This window comes from Rhinolophus sinicus, linkage group LG09, assembly GCF_036562045.2.
Source record: "Rhinolophus sinicus isolate RSC01 linkage group LG09, ASM3656204v1, whole genome shotgun sequence".
Classification (NCBI taxonomy): domain Eukaryota; kingdom Metazoa; phylum Chordata; class Mammalia; order Chiroptera; family Rhinolophidae; genus Rhinolophus; species Rhinolophus sinicus.
Window position 1 is genome coordinate 112,632,183 of NC_133758.1, and position 16,466 is coordinate 112,648,648.

General features: G+C 48.3%; 1 protein-coding gene across 2 annotated transcripts in view; it reads left to right on the plus strand.

Annotated features, from left to right (window-relative positions):
• Positions 1-16,466, plus strand: part of VOPP1 (VOPP1 WW domain binding protein) — a 53,298-nt gene that overhangs the window by 33,484 nt on the left and 3,348 nt on the right. For both annotated transcript variants that reach the window (XM_074341027.1, XM_019726355.2), the window contains exons 3-4: positions 10,864-10,941; positions 14,592-14,728. In XM_074341027.1, coding sequence (XP_074197128.1) covers positions 10,864-10,941; positions 14,592-14,728 — 215 coding nt within the window. The remainder of the gene's footprint in view (positions 1-10,863; positions 10,942-14,591; positions 14,729-16,466) is intronic.

Genomic DNA, 16,466 nt, shown 5'->3' on the forward strand with positions numbered 1-16,466 from the left:
AAATTCGTATCATTCCATTTGTATTTGCCAGGCTTGTGTTATTTCAATGAAATGAAATTTATTATCATATTTAAATTCTATGTGATCACAGGATCAAGGACTTCTGCTTTTCATTTTTCGTGTTACATCGCTATTATGGCCAGAATTTTATTATTTTTTTATTTTTATTTTTTTCAGAATTTGTTTTTTTCAATCAGAGAGTTAATCAACCCTAAACTAGAAGGATAAAATTCTTGATTTCCAGGATAAAGTGGTGCTGATTTTTAATGATCAGTAATTTACTGAAAGGAGAAAAGAGAAGAAACCTCTACCCCAGAAACACAAGGCTGAGTGTCAAAACCTGGAGTCAGCGAAGTCAGCAGTAGTTTAAAAGCCTCTCAGTCCATCTTAGCTCATCTCCTCACCTTAACTTTGGGTGCATCTGGGCTCTGAGGCAGGAGTTAAAACGGCGAGGAAATGCACACTGTGTGACCCATTTGGTTTATTAACTTTAGGGCTTATAGTAAGCATTTGTAATGCTTTGTCACATAGCAGAAATAAGAGTAAAATTTCCCTAGGCAAATCCCCTGTCCGCCCCTCAGTACAGCCACTTTTGATTTATTCAAATTTGAGATGTTTTCTGGTAAAAGGCGTGTCTGCAGGAATGACTCACATGGCAACCACCCCACCCCATCCTCAAATCTTGAGGTCAGGGCTTCATCAGAGCCACTGTGGTCCCATCTTATGAGCACAGAGGTGTCTGAGCTTGGGGTGTGTAGGCCAGATTATAGTAAAAAGGTCATCAAAATATGAGCAGATGTCTCAATAGACAAGTGGAGAAACCAAGTCAGACCAGGAAGGAGAAGGTTCTGCCATTGGAATTGTCAACTGAAGTTGACAGAACAAACCATCAATTCACCCTCAGATCTGAAGTGTTTGACTTGACAGATAGATCAAAGGTCTAAAACCTGTTACTGGAGAGATGAATGTTCTTTTTTGCAAAAGTCTTTTTCTCGCAGGTCTACAACATTGAAACTATTCAGAATATGTCTGTTACCTTGATTGTGATGAAAGGGTCACAGGTGTTTGCATATGTCCAAACTCATCAAATTGTACATATTAAGTATATGCAGTTCTTGTGTATCAATTATATTTCAATAAAACTTAAAAAAAATAATCAGAAAAGTCAAAACATAGCCCCATCCCCAAAAGGTCCCTGCTGGGTGCCAAGAGAAGGCTAACAGGCAGGAGCCCTCCAAATTAGGTCTTAGTTTCCGAAGCTGGCTGTGTACGAGAGCTACCTGAGCAGTGGCTCCCAACCAGCAGGCATAGGTATTTTTTAAAAACTGCCCAGTAATTCTGTTGGGAACCACTGCTTTCCAGAGGGCTCATCTCCGAGGGTGACCACTCGAAGGGGCAGGGCTTCTTCCTGCTTGCCTGTTTGAGTTTTGTCCACAGGTAAAGGGTTCTGGGTGGGGCCGGGGGGCTCTTGTTGCCTCACTGAAATGGGGAGCTTTTCCATGGGAGGTTGGAGACATACAGGCAAGGCTAAATGTATGATCTGCCAAGTTATGCCATAATAAGGCGGAAAATAAATAGTGACATTAGATAATAGAATAGAAAAGCTTATTGTAGGAAGGTGGACTTGGTGATGTGTAAGAGATTTTAGGGTGATAGATTCCATATCAGTACAGAGATTGCTGTGACTCACTGACATGCATCTGGAAGGAAAGAGTGCTTCAGGGACTTAGTGGTGTTAAAAAACAAAATTCAACTGAGTGAATTTAACCATCCACTTGGCTTTATGCGATGATTCATGAATCGGGCAGCATCCCATCTAGCAAATAGAAAGGAGCTCCAAGGAGCTGTACAGAATGGAAGGCTCTTCTAGGCAGAAGGGGGCGGAAAAAAGGAAGTTTCTAGCCAAGAGTGGATTAGTTCGGGCAAGGTCACCTTTCTTTGGGGAAGGGGGTGGATCTACCAGCCCGATGACCTCACCAGTGCTGCCCAGGACATTCCAGATGAACGGCTTCAGATTGCTTTCTGGGACAGGCGGAAGCTGCAGTCAGGCGAGGGGTTAAGTTTCAAGTTGGTGACATGGGCTTAACACAAGTGACTCCATTTGGGGCTCCTTTTTAACAGCGGAAAGTCTGAAATGTTACAAAGGTCACAGATGACCTGCTTTAGAGGGAAGAGGAGGGAATACCCAGGACGTCGATATGCGTAGGAAGCAAGTAGCCCACCAAGCTGAGGTTTTTCAAGGACATGTGGGAACACTAGGCTCATCACTTAGGGAAGTGGCCAGAGTGGTGGGACCTCTGAAGGCTTCAGGGGCTCCTTTAGAGGAGGTTATTGAAGGGCTGTTTTGTGACCATCTGGAACTAATTTGGGTTTGCCTTTCTAATGCTCTGTGACGTTTGGCTTATTTTTTTTCAACAGGACCATAGGATTGGAAGATCTGTGACTTGGCAGTGTGTCTTGCGTTTCGGGGAGACATTGATATCGTCTCACTCAATATCTCAGCCGATAAGATAGGGAATTCTGGTCTAAATAAACAGGCCGCTTAGGTGGATTTGTAACTGCTGTGATAGCTGTACCTATAAAATTGCGATTGATAAAATAGCAACATGGAAGGAAGGCCTTTGGTGGAATTCACCATTGGCTCCGTCATCAATATGCTATTATTCATTTTGGATAAACTATGATGGGCATGCTGTAGCAACCATATTCACAAGTTACAGGAAGAGGGGGGTCTTGGATCCATTTCTTCTTTCTTTTTCTTTTTCAATTAATATATAAATCAAATGCCATACGATTCATTTGTGCTTTCTTTTCATCCAGGCGGTGAACTGATCGGATTGACCAGCCTAGGACACTGATCGGGCGCCACCTAGTGGTGGGTGGGGTCACGTGCCTGTGCCTGGGTGCACCTCCCTTCCTGCCTAGCCTTCCTTTCAGTCTGGTACCCTCCTGGTCTCTCTGACGTCCCATGCAGCCGCGTCGGGACTCACTTTGTTGGCTGGCCTCTCTTTCTCTTCCTTTGGTTTTCTTACTCCAAGCAGCTTACGGGACTTGGGAAAGATCTTGGGTTTGGGATTACAGCTTTAGGGCACAGGACTCTGTGTTCAGACCCAGGCTTCACGTCTATCTGACTGTAACTGTGGAGTTTCGGGACGTTGCCGGGCTAAGTGAGCTGCTGTGGGATCACTGAAGCAGGAGGACTGGTGGGTAGTATTCAGCATTCCTGGGTTTCAACAAAACTTGACTCAGATTCTTCATTTAAATGACAGAAAACTAGAAGAAATAGTGAATGCCGTGAGTGACAGAATGAGGCTCCAAAAAGCCCTGACCGGCTAAAGTGATGGGCCGGGTTTCATACATGTCAATCTTGCGATGAGTAGCTGTCAGATCCTGTATTTGTGTTCCCCAGCCCAACTGTACCCGTGGAGGATGGGAAGACAGAACTGACTGAGAATAGCTTGGAAGGTTTAGTTGATGGAAACTTCATTAGGAATCAGCCCTGTTCTGGTTGCTACAAATGTTAACTCTCTGAGGCTGCAGTACATGTGGAAACGAGAGCGAAGGAAACCAAGATTGTTCCCAGGCTGGGCCTGCTTTCCTGGAGAAGAGAAAACGCAGGAAGCCATGAGAACCCTTCAGACATTGAAAGGGCAGGCTTGTTCTGCGGTGGCCCTGTGAGGTGGGCATGGGACCTGTGCGGCCAGATTGGGTTCTGCATACGGAAGAATGCCCCATAACCCAGAAGGCGTGCACCATGGCCCAAGGGGGTAGTTGACCTGTGCTTTGGCCCCCAGTTTCACTTCTCCAAATCTTGTAGGGCTGTGTTTATTTTTCCAACTTCTCACAGGTTAATGGGAGGTCTCTGATAACCCTGAATGTTTTTCGTGATTCTAACTCAGGAAGCCCTCTTCAAGCTTTGGCCATGTGCTTTGCTCTGTGGGAAAACACAGGTGATAATACAAGTCATGTAAGGAACCGGTCCAGATACCAAGATACGTATACGGTGGTATGTAATTGAGGAGCCCAGACCAACTGTCAAGCTCAGACGCTTGGGATTGGACAGGAAGACAAAGACTTGTACTGGCAGATACTTAGAAGGCCGAGACTGGGCAGCTGAGACTTGATTTAGCGGGTGGCCTTTGAAATGAAATGGTGCTGACAGGAAGTTACTTAAAATGCTGGTTTTTATTTAGCTGTGCCCTATCTTTATTTAACACCAAAAGAAATTATAGTCCCTGCAAACTCCATCTCCAGAGCTCCGCCCTGAATACTTGACTCATATTTTATTTCTTTTCTGTTTTTCATCTCTTTTGTTTTTTATTTACTCATATTTTAGTTGCTCCAATAGATGCTGAGATGATTTTCTCCAAACCGGTTTAAAGATAAATGACCATTTCACACCCTGTGAAAAGTTTACATGTGAATATTTGTCCATTTTTCTTTAATTGGGAGATTTCGTGACTTTACGTTGAGCATGCCGTAACCGAATGTGCTATCCTTTTCTACTCTCGAGACTTATGTGGCTCAAAGGCTAAAATGTGTCCGATGGCCAGGACATGCTAAGTGTGACATGTTCTTACTTCTTAGGAATCTGAAACCCCCAAAGGGACCATCCTGTTATATTTGTATCCAATCGCTGCTATGACACATTTCTAACTCGTGGCAGACACACTTCCAGACATTTGCTTCCTTTTACGTTATTCACCCTGAGGACTGCATCGTCGGTCATTGACTGGGGGAGAGAGGCTAGAGCCCCTGATGTTATCTCTGCGATGTACTTCATTACACGTTAGGACCCGTTCAGAGCGCACCACCCCATTCGCTGACCTTCTCGGGAGTTTGCATTTGGATCCTGTTTCCAACCTGTGTTCCCAATGGGTGTTCCCTTTGGCAAGCCACTCCATGAGCGTTGCACCTTCTCGAATTTGTAGACTACTTGGCTAACGGGAAACCAATCCCGGGGCCCGTTTCTCTGATGAATATGCTCTTTTCACGCTTTTGAAGCAATCTTGTGTGTTTTGGAGTCCTAGACTTGTAATTAGAGAGCGTTGAGGAGTAGATTTAATTAAAAGCGACGTTGGTGCCTTGCGACTGCAAGCTGGAGAACCTGGCACACAGAGCAGGACGAGGAGGAACATTCTGTTGTGTTGTCTCCTTCCTGATTCGTTCGGCCCCCAGCACCGTGAAGCTAATAGGCTCAGTGAGTCCTCGCTGTCCTCGGAACAGCAGTGCCATTTCAAGGTGTAGACGCTAGGAAGACTGGACCTGAGGCAGCAGGGATGGCACGTTTAGCATCCCAGACTGCCTGCTAACGTTGTCTGCTTTTCACTAAGCTCAGTCTTAACATTTAAAGTGCTTTGTATAATCGCCGCTGTTTGGAATGGCCGCAGGTGTGTGCTTAGGGCCCGATGTACTAGCTGGTTCACTGGGAAGAGAGCAGCAGAGGGAAAAGGGTTAGTCAGAGTGTTACCCTGTAGGGAACTGCAGGCTCCATCCTGTGGCTGGCACTCGCCAGCACCCACATGGGAGCCGGGCCAGGGCAGCCCGTGAGCCGTAAGGATGCTGAGTGAGTGGTCGTCGGCTACACAAGGGAGCATAAAGGACTATGTTTTGAGAGAAGAAGGCAGATAATCTGTTAACCACATGTGTTAGCTGCTGGCGTTCCAAATTAGGAACCTGAAAAGTGAGAGCTAGAGCCCTGCGGTGTTGTCTTGCCAACAGAGAGTAACTTGATTTAGGAACACGAAGTGATCACACTCAAATCTTCTAAGGTTCTGTCTCAGGCTGAGGGGTGTGTCTGGTGCCCTCCTGGTCTCTCTGACGTCCCATGCAGCCACATCGGGACTCACTTTGTTGGCTGGCCTCTCTTTCTCTTCCTTTGGTTTTCTTACTCCAGGAAGCTTACGGGACTTGGGGAAGATCTTGGGTTTGGGATTACAGCTTTAGGGCACAGGACTCTGTGTTCAGACCCAGGCTTCACGTCTATCTGACTGTAACTGGAGTTTCGGGACGTTGCCGGGCTAAGTGAGCTGCTGTGGGATCACTGAAGCAGGAGGACTGGTGGGTAGTATTCAGCATTCCTGGGTTTCAACAAAACTTGACTCAGATTCTTCATTTAAATGACAGAAAACTAGAAGAAATAGTGAATGCCGTGAGTGACAGAATGAGGCTCCAAAAAGCCCTGACCGGCTAAAGTGATGGGCCGGGTTTCATACACATCAATCTTGCGATGAGTAGCTGTCAGATCCTGTATTTGTGTTCCCCAGCCCGACTGTACCCGTGGAGGATGGGAAGACAGAACTGACTGGGAATAGCTTGGAAGGTTTAGTTGATGGAAACTTCATTAGGATTCAGCCCTGTTCTGGTTGCTACAAATGTTAACTCTCTGAGGCTGCAGTACATGTGGAAACGAGAGCGAAGGAAACCAAGATTGTTCCCAGGCTGGGCCTGCTTTCCTGGAGAAGAGAAAAACGCAGGAAGCCATGAGAACCCTTCAGACATTGAAAGGGCAGGCTTGTTCTGCGGTGGCCCTGTGAGGTGGGCATGGGACCTGTGCGGCCAGATTGGGTTCTGCATACGGAAGAATGCCCCATAACCCAGAAGGCGTGCACCATGGCCCAAGGGGGTAGTTGACCTGTGCTTTGGCCCCCAGTTTCACTTCTCCAAATCTTGTAGGGCTGTGTTTATTTTTCCAACTTCTCACAGGTTAATGGGAGGTCTCTGATGACCGTGAATGTTTTCCGTGATTCTAACTCAGGAAGCCCTCTTCAGGCTTTGGCCATGTGCTTTGCTCTGTGGGAAAACACAGGTGATAATACAAGTCATGTAAGGAACTGGTCCAGATACCAAGATACGTATACGGTGGTATGTAATTGAGGAGCCCAGACCAACTGTCAAGCTCAGACGCTTGGGATTGGACAGGAAAACAAAGACTTGTACTGGCAGATACTTAGAAGGCCGAGACTGGTCAGCTGAGACTTGATTCAGCGGGTGGCCTTTGAAATGAAATGGTGCTGACAGGAAGTTACTCAAAATGCTGGTTTTTATTTAGCCGTGCCCTATCTTTATTTAACACCAAAAGAAATTATAGTCCCTGCAAACTCCATCTCCAGAGCTCCGCCCTGAATACTTGACTCATATTTTATTTCTTTTCTGTTTTTCATCTCTTTTGTTTTTTATTTACTCATATTTTAGTTGCTCCAATAGATGCTGAGATGATTTTCTCCAAACCGGTTTAAAGATAAATGACCATTTTACACCCTGTGAAAAGTTTACATGTGAATATTTGTCCATTTTTCTTTAATTGGGAGATTTCGTGACTTTACGTTGAGCATGCCGTAACCGAATGTGCTATCCTTTTCTACTCTCGAGACTTATGTGGCTCAAAGGCTAAAATGTGTCCGATGGCCAGGACATGCTAAGTGTGACATGATCTTACTTCTTAGGAATCTGAAACCCCCAAAGGGACCATCCTGTTATATTTGTATCCAATTGCTGCTATGACACATTTCTAACTCGTGGCAGACACACTTCCAGACATTTGCTTCCTTTTACATTATTCACCCTGAGGACTGCATCGTCGGTCATTGACTGGGGGAGAGAGGCTAGATCCCCTGATGTTATCTCTGCGATGTACTTCATTACACGTTAGGACCCGTTCAGAGCACACCACCCCATTCGCTGACCTTCTGGGAAGTTTGCATTTGGATCCTGTTTCCAGCCGATGTTCCCAATGGGTGTTCCCTTTGGCAAGTCACTCCATGAGCGTTGCACCTTCTTGAATTTGTAGACTACTTGGCTAACGGGAAACCAACCTGGGGCCTGTTTCTCTGATGAATATGGTCTTTTCATGCTTTTGAAGCAATCATGTGTGTTTTGGAGTCCTAGACTTGTAATTAGAGAGCGTTGAGGAGTAGATTTAATTAAAAGCGATGTTGGTGCCTTGCGAGTGCAAGTTGGAGAACCTGGCACACAGAGCAGGACGAGGAGGAACATTCTGTTGTGTTGTCTCCTTCCTGATTCGTTCGGCCCCCAGCACCGTGAAGCTAATAGGCTCAGTGAGTCCTCGCTGTCCTCGGAACAGCAGTGCCATTTCAAGGTGTAGACGCTAGGAAGACTGGACCTGAGGCAGCAGGGATGGCACGTTTAGCATCCCAGACTGCCTGCTAACGTTGTCTGCTTTTCACTAAGCTCAGTCTTAACATTTAAAGTGCTTTGTATAATCGCCGCTGTTTGGAATGGCCGCAGGTGTGTGCTTAGGGCCCCGATGTACTAGCTGGTTCACTGGGAAGAGAGCAGCAGAGGGAAAAGGGTTAGTCAGAGTGTTACCCTGTAGGGAACTGCAGGCTCCATCCTGTGGCTGGCACTCGCCAGCACCCACATGGGAGCCGGGCCAGGGCAGCCCGTGAGCCGTAAGGATGCTGAGTGAGTGGTCGTCGGCTACACAAGGGAGCATAAAGGACTATGTTTTGAGAGAAGAAGGCAGATAATCTGTTAACCACATGTGTTAGCTGCTGGCGTTCCAAATTAGGAACCTGAAAAGTGAGAGCTAGAGCCCTGCGGTGTTGTCTTGCCAACAGAGAGTAACTTGATTTAGGAACACGAAGTGATCACACTCAAATCTTCTAAGGTTCTGTCTCAGGCTGAGGGGTGTGTGTGTGTGTGTGTGTGTGTGTGTGTATGTGTGTGTGTGTCCCGGACTTCTAGACAAGGGGCTCTATATATGTCTAAAAACCTGTAGAGATTCTTGTCCGGTGACGTCCTCTTACACGGACACAAGATACCATATGGGCTTAGGTTTCAAAGCAGCAAATGCTTCCTTGTAAGTGTCACTCTGAAGCGGAAGCATGTTCTCCACTCAGCTCCTCTCCTGCCAGATGACCCATTCACTGCATTTTTATCCCTATACCTGTTTTCCTCTTTACTGTCAAGTTCATGGTTCCCGGAGCTGGATATGCTGCAGGTACCCTTCAGCCCTGGCTCTGCCCCAGGTGGAGGCAGCTCTAGGTAGCACTGGGGGAGCCCCAGGGGGAGAAACACAGCCGGCATCATGGTGGCAAAGATGGGACAGCAGTGGAAGAAATGGCTGTGAGCTTGGGGACCGGGGTCTTGTTCCCCCTCAGCTGCTGTCACTGAGTTCCCACTCCTGCCCTCTGCTTCCTTCGGGGCCGCCCTCTGTGACTGGTTCCTGCCACATTCAATGTCAGCTCCCCTCCTACATCTCCTCAGCCTCTTTTGCTTGCTTAGCATTCCTCCACTGTCCTGCCTCCCTTGGTCTTTTGCAGTTGGTTCATTGGCGTGAGCCAAATGGTTACGGAGTCTGACGCAGTCACAGCACAGCATCACTGCGATGGCTTTGCCCGGAGCAGCTCGTAAAAGCAGGGCCCGGGAAGAACAGGACAGTCAAGTGAGGACTGAGAAGGGGGCCTTTGCGTAACGTAAGACTCAGTATCGCTGAAGAGGCAGCATCTGTGCAAAATGCCTGCCTGGAATACTGGCCCATCGATTCTTGGCTTGAGCACAGTGAGCAGGGCTGAGCGGAGGCATGACATCCGGAATGCCTTGTGTTCTGAGCTTATTTCAAGCCTGGGGCTAATGATACTTACCTTGTATATGGATGTCTTGAGTGTTAAAGGACACATTTGCAAAGCACTTGCCCTGGTCTCTGGAATGTAGGAAGTGCCCATACCCTGTAACCTTTGTCCTTATTTGGATTAGGATTCTATTGCTACATAATAAATTACTACAAACTTAGCAGCGTAAAACAACATACATTTGTTATCTTACAATTCCTGTTGGTCACACTTCTGTCCAAGATCTTGGATCAAATTTGCATGTCTCCCAACTCCTTTTCTTTTCAAAGAAGAAAATCGGCAGGAACCTAGGTCACAGTTATGTGATTGTTTAGTATTGAGAACTGGCCCGGCCCTCGCCGCACGCCACCCATTGCCACTTGGACTGGAATTGGTCTCGTGAGGTTCTCTGTAAAAGCCAAAGTGCACAACCAAGGGCCTTGAGTTTTCACAGCCGTCGCTCTTCTCAGAACCACAAGGTGGGAGGAGTTAGGGGAGGGCAGAAATACTGAAGGAGGCCGAGTTGACTCCTGGGGCCTGTGAGGGGTCCCGTCCTCGTCCTCAGGACGAGGTGGCTCTTCTGGGGGTGGAACAGCCCCTGGGTGTGTCCAGGGGGCCTGCGCTGGGCTGGGGCCCCAAGCCTCAGGCACGGGGTGTGGGCAGCAGGGTTGGCGAGAGCAAGGACAGTGCTTGTTGGTACTTCGTGTAAGGGTGACGGCCTTGGAACTTAAAGCAGCACCGTGAAGGTGTCCCCCCTCCCCCCCACGTTGTTCCTGAGGAAACAGGATCACAGGTTGAGTAACTGGCCCAGCGTCCCACTGCTGGGGAGTGGCAAGACCGGGACTCAGCCTCCTAGACTGACTCCCTAACCTGTGTCTCCAACCTCACAGGACTTGTCAGGGCAATGGGGTCCCCATCTCTTGCACATTGTGGGGGATCGGGCACTGAGCAGGTGCCACAGCACACTGACGCCGTCGTCATCAGGCGTCCTTCTGGTGGCAGAGCTGGCAAGTTCCATCCAGTCTTTGGTCATGGCGCCTCCAGAAGGAAACTGTTGTGACTTGGCCCACGGGGGGTGTCTGATGAACATGGTGCTTGGAATCACATTGGCGGTGTGTCCATCTCCGCTCATTCCATGTGGCCCCCAGGCCGACTGCAGTGTGCTTGGCTAGGTCTGCAGAAGGCCGCCGGCACCCCTGTCCTTTGCACTGACACTTGCCTGGATCTCATGCCTGTGCCGACCCTTCCTCTGACCCAGGACCCTGACCAGCTTGTGCCCTCTGTCCTGCAGATGCCGCCCCTACGAGGACTGCTGTGGCTCCAGATGCTGCGTGCGGGCTCTCTCCGTGCAGAGGCTGTGGTACTTCTGGTAGGTCCCAACTCCTCCTGGTCTGCGGGCCCTTCCTCCCCCACCCCAGGGGTTCTGCCCACAGCCAGCATCGTCACAGGCGCACGTACATCGCCTTTGCCTGGCGTCATGGTCTCGGGGACTGTCTGGTCAAGAAGACAGGTAACGTGGGGGTTGCCTTCACAGTTAGCAGTGCTGCACACAGAGCCTGCAGAAAGCTCATCCCCATTTCCAGAGGCCCGGGGCTGGGGCAGGAGAGGAAACCTTTTGGAAGCTGGGCTGGACAGCAGCCTCATTCACTAGCAGCTCCTTTGCCAGTTTCTGAGGTGATGCCAAGAGACCAGTTGTCTTAAAGAATGAAAGAATCAGCAAATCTTATGATAAAATTGCAGCTTCTTCCACATCTTCCCTCTTCTCACTGCGTCAGCTGAATCCTGACTTTCAAGACAGATGGCCTGCGTTCTGGTCCATCGTCCAGCTCTGCTGAGGGAAGTTGGAAGAACCATGTGAAGTCTATAAAATTGTACCTTGAGAGGGAGCTAGGGAGTGACGCCAACAGAGCGCCCCAGAAGACGGGGTGCAGAGTCTCCATTAACGAGAGGACTCTCCTGTGCATTGCCACCTCAGAGGCTGCCCTTTTGGGGGCATGTCTGAGAACTTACGTGACTGTAGATAAGAGCTGTCGCTGCAGAGGCCAGGGGTGGCACAGTGTGTGGGAAAGGATTTGCCTAAGGCCACAGAGCGCTGCTTGTAACCCCCCACACACACGGCAGTGGTACTGTCTTCGAGGCAGACTCCACAAAGGGTTAAGACGTCACTTCAAGACTTCAGCCTCTTTCTGACTTTCAGATTCTGACATTAGTGACCTGAAGTTTTGGAGGAGAATGCGTTCACAAGTCCCTGCCAGCTCTATAATGTCTTGAGTCATCTTGAACCAAGAAGGTCCGAATGGAACCCTCAGGCTTGGAAGCGGCAGCACGTTGAGTAGAGTTAGGGAACGCACTGCCGCCCGCAGTGGAGACTGGCATGGTTAGCACTGCGCGTGAGCAGGAGGCAGTGCTGGGTCTGAGACCCGATCTGCATAGTAGCACCACCGCTGCCTGGCACGTGCATTTATGACTCAAGAACTGCTGTGCCAGGGCAGGGAGGGATTAACACAAAAAACGAATTGAAGGAACCAGATTACTTTCGATGACAGAAACGATACAAATGTCCTTAATTCTTGGAAAGCTCCCCAGACCTGCTCAGCAGTGAAAGAGAACATCTCGAGATCAACCTGAATCTCAGAACTGCTTTTCCTCCCCTCTCTCTCCATTCCCCTAACTCATATCCTGCTTCGCCGCTTTCCTTGTTCCTGCAGGCTCATTCCTGCCCCCTTGTCAGTTGCTCTCTTAAAATAAGTTCTTTTCAGATCACTGTTTCAGTGAGGACCGAATCTGGTTATGGTTGACCCCTGAGCCAGTCATCGGTCCCCTGCCACATAACTCTGTTCTGTCCTTGGCTTATTTGCTCTCTCAGTCTAAGGTGTGAGGGGCAAGATCATTTTTCTTTGTCTAGGGGGGAAAATGTTAGATTTGACAGTGTCACTAATGTTTTGGCTTTTCTCCTGGAAGAGACCCGGATCTCGGGTGGCTGCTTTATTTTTCATTCAGGGAGGCTGGTCTGTTGGGAGTGAGCAGTCGTGTTATTTGAGAAAACAAATGCTTGTGTACATTCCAGCCTCTCTCTGCTCTGTATTTCCACTCATATCTTGACAGTTGGACCGGGTGTTGAATGTAACATGATCTCTGAGCGTGCCCGAGGGAGATTAGTTTTAAGAAATAGAGCTGTTCCCTTTGTGATCCCACTAGCTCACTGCTGAGATTGCCTTACTTGGCCAGGCCTCAGCACAGCCGGGATTCCATTAGCGTCCTGGGATGGCCCCCCTTTGCCCCCGCCCACCTGCACCATTCCCTGCAGGCCTCTCGCCCACTCAGCTCTTCCTGCCGGAGCACCTGTGTTATCCTGACCACCCGGAATGCTCCTTTCCTGCCTCACCTTGTCTCGTTCTTTCCATCCTCCAGGTCTCTCAGCTCAGATGCTGCTTTGAAGGAAAAGCTTTTTTGATCTTCCTCACTGTGACAGATCCCCTTGTTAAAACCGCTTGTTGCACTGAATTGTACACTGAAAAACAACAAAAGTGGCCAATTATGTGTCAGTTATTTTGCCACATACACACAAACCTATGGTTGCACCCTTGGTTTTCTCTCTTAGCACTTACTGCCAGAATTGTAAATAAATGATTTTGTAAATTTGTTGTTTGCTATCCCCCTTCCCTGTCAGGACTCAAGTTCAATGGTGGGGGAAGGACCTCGCCTGTCTTACTCCCTGTAACGCACAGTATGTGCTGGGAGCACAGCAGGTGCTTAAAAATCACTTGTTGACTGAACACTGAATTAGAAGACAGACCAGAAAACTGCAACTGCAGCCCTTTCCTCAGTCATTCCCTGCCTCGTGCCTCTGACCTTTCTTCCCGCTCAGCGTTCCGAGATTGTCCAGTAAATAGTCACTGGCTGACTGACAGACTTACACTGGCGTCATATTAATATTCTCAAGGCCGTTCTCATCTGCTCTTTCTTAAAACATTTTGTGTTTATGTGTGGACATGAGCCTGTGACCACGACGCAGTTGGCTGGGCTTTGTGTTTATGTTTCACAAGGCAATGTGTTGTCCACACAGAGGGAGGTTATATTGTGTGAGGTTCTGGAAGGTTCCATGAGTCCATCATAATACCAGTTCAGAGGTGGGCAAGAGTTTCCCAGTTAATGTCTGTGCAGGACAGACAACTTGGCCATTCTCAGAATGACTCCCCTTGCTTCTTGACACACAAAGTGTAGTGCAGACTGTGAAGGCAAAAGTCATTCATTCATCCATCCATCCATTCATACATCCATCCGTCATTCACCAGTGATGCGATAGCCACTGGGAATCCTTAGATGAGTTGGACAAAGGTCCTGTCCTTAAAGCAGTGGGCTCCACTGTCCCTTAGACTTCAGGGGTTGTGGTAGGAAAACGCGTGACCAAACTTAGAACCTAGAGACTTTAAATCTGCAGCTTTTTCATTGATGGTGCGTGGTTTCTCTGTCGCTATAGTTTTTTTATAATTAAGGTGCACTCTAGGAAGGGCACTATTTAAAGTGTCTTCATGGATGTTTATATAATAATGGAGAGAAAACTGCTAGGAAGGGTAACGCGCTTATTACCTTTGTTGCTTGCATGGAAAGAAGGAAAAATGGGGGTGGGGGGGGATGGACAGGGAGGCAAAGGCCGGGCCAGCTGTAGTGCCCCAACAGGTTTGAGAAGGCCTTTCCCGTTTTGATTAAAATATTGAGCCGAGGTCACAAGCGTGGACAGGAAAGGAACGCCTCCTGACCCTTTGGAGCGATAACGTTTGACACAGAAAGCTCGCTTAGCTCAGTGTGAGTGGCCGCCATCCAGTGCCATCCCAGGTCCGCAGGCCAAGTGTCGCCCCGGTGTCCTCCACGCAGAAACGTCCTCGGGGACGCAGCCCGGGGAGCTGCGGGCTCAGCGCCGCCCTCCGGTCCATCCGTGCGCCTGCGAGCGGGTGTCGTTCGCGGGCCCCCGGGTCCCCGGTCCCCGGCCGGCAGCCTCACCGCTGTGCTCTCGCGCAGGTTCCTCCTGATGGTCGGCGTCCTCTTCTGCTGCGGAGCCGGCTTCTTCATCCGCAGGCGCATGTACCCCCCGCCGCTGATCGAGGAGCCCGTGTTCAACGTGTCCTACACCAGGCAGCCCCCGAACCCCGCGCCAGGTCAGCCAACCCTCTGTCCCGTCGCTCCTGCCCTCCGTGTGGGCGCCCTCTCGTGCATTTGAAGAGGGCGCTGCCCGGGACGCGCTAGGAGAAAAAATGTTAGGCCATGTGTATTCATTTAAGTTCCAGTGGTCAGCCTCACCTGTGCTGATAAAACATGCAGTGTCTGTTGGGGTGTATGTCTGTCATCTCACGTGCCACCTAGTTATCAGTGCATCTATGATGCATGGCCATGCAGCGCACAGATGGATAGTGTATGTTCTCTTGTCTTTTTCCGTAGCAGTTATTTCAAGCATCAATTGCTGTGCAGAAACACTAAGAACCTGCCATTCTTAATACCTCTGCACTCGATACTAATTACGTTCCTGGATGGTAATGTGCTTAGATATTCTGTCACGGCTGATCATGTGTTTTGCTTTTCATTCATTCAACAAGTATTTGTTGTGCATTCACTATTATTCTGAGTACTTACAAATCGTGCTGCTTGTAGACACTTTTGCACATGTTACCTTTGGTCTATTTAGGGAATATTACCCAGAGTGACGCCCCAGGGCCAAAAAGTGGTTTCTTCTTATAAAACACTGATTTACCCATCTCAGACTCTCACCACTGTGCGGGGTGATTTCCAGCCCCTCTCAGGACACAGGCTAGTCCCCAATTTTTGACATTATATATGAGATGTTGTCCTTCCCTTATAAGGGAGCCTTCTGAGGAGGGAGGGGCCCTGGAAGGAGGGCTATTCAGGCTGCTCTTGAGAGTCCTGAGGGGTGAGGCTGGGCGGCGGACGTGACATGTGCCCTCTGTTCTGCGGCCCGTGGCAGTTCCCTGGGGTGTGTGGGGGGTTCTGCAGTCATTTCAGAGTTCTAGGAGCAGTTCCTGCTTGGTTTCTACAAAGTTCCAGTTATGCTACACAGCGTGGGGCCTCTACTTAATCATTCTGGATTGTATCCTTAAAAATTTGCTACATGGGAAGAGAGCTGATGTTAAGTGTTCTTAGAATACTACTAATTCTAACACTAACACTACTACTAATAAAAGTTCAGAGGGCAGGAGGAAACATGGAGGTGATGCGTAGGTTTATGGCATAAATTGTGGTGATGGCTTCACAATGTATATTTATTTACAAACTCATCAAGTTGTGTACATTAAATATACTCAGCTTTTTGTATGTCAGTCATACCTTAAAAAAGTGGTTTTCAAAAGAGGAAAGAAGTCGCGGATTGATTATAAGAAGAATTTTCTGTCTTCTGTTCTCACAAGCACACGGTGATCTCAAGCTGCACAGAGAGCGGATGTGTTCACGTGTCGATTTGTTCTTTCACAGTTTTCTTCCACTAGATACTCCCCAGGATTTTCTTTAAAAAAAAAAAAAATCATTATTTTTTTGAAACATTCCTCAAAGATCTGTATTTGTATTTTGTTCAGAGGTTGCTGTATCGTAAACTTTCACTCAGGGTTAGTACCACTTTTTATACGTAAGCAGATTTTTAGTCTTTCATATTTAGAAAGATTTGAATAGTTTCAAATTTGTGCTGTAGTGTACGGTGAAGGGTAAACTTTCAGTTGAAATGGGAGACCAAAACTACACTTCATCTGGATTAGTCCGCGTTTTCAGTGATTTTTGATTTCTTTTTTTTTTTCCCCCAAGGACACAGTAGACGAGAGAAATGGGTTAAAGATGTGAATTTCTTCTTCCTGTCGTCACTACATGGATTTCTAGTTTAGGGAAAAGCAACCC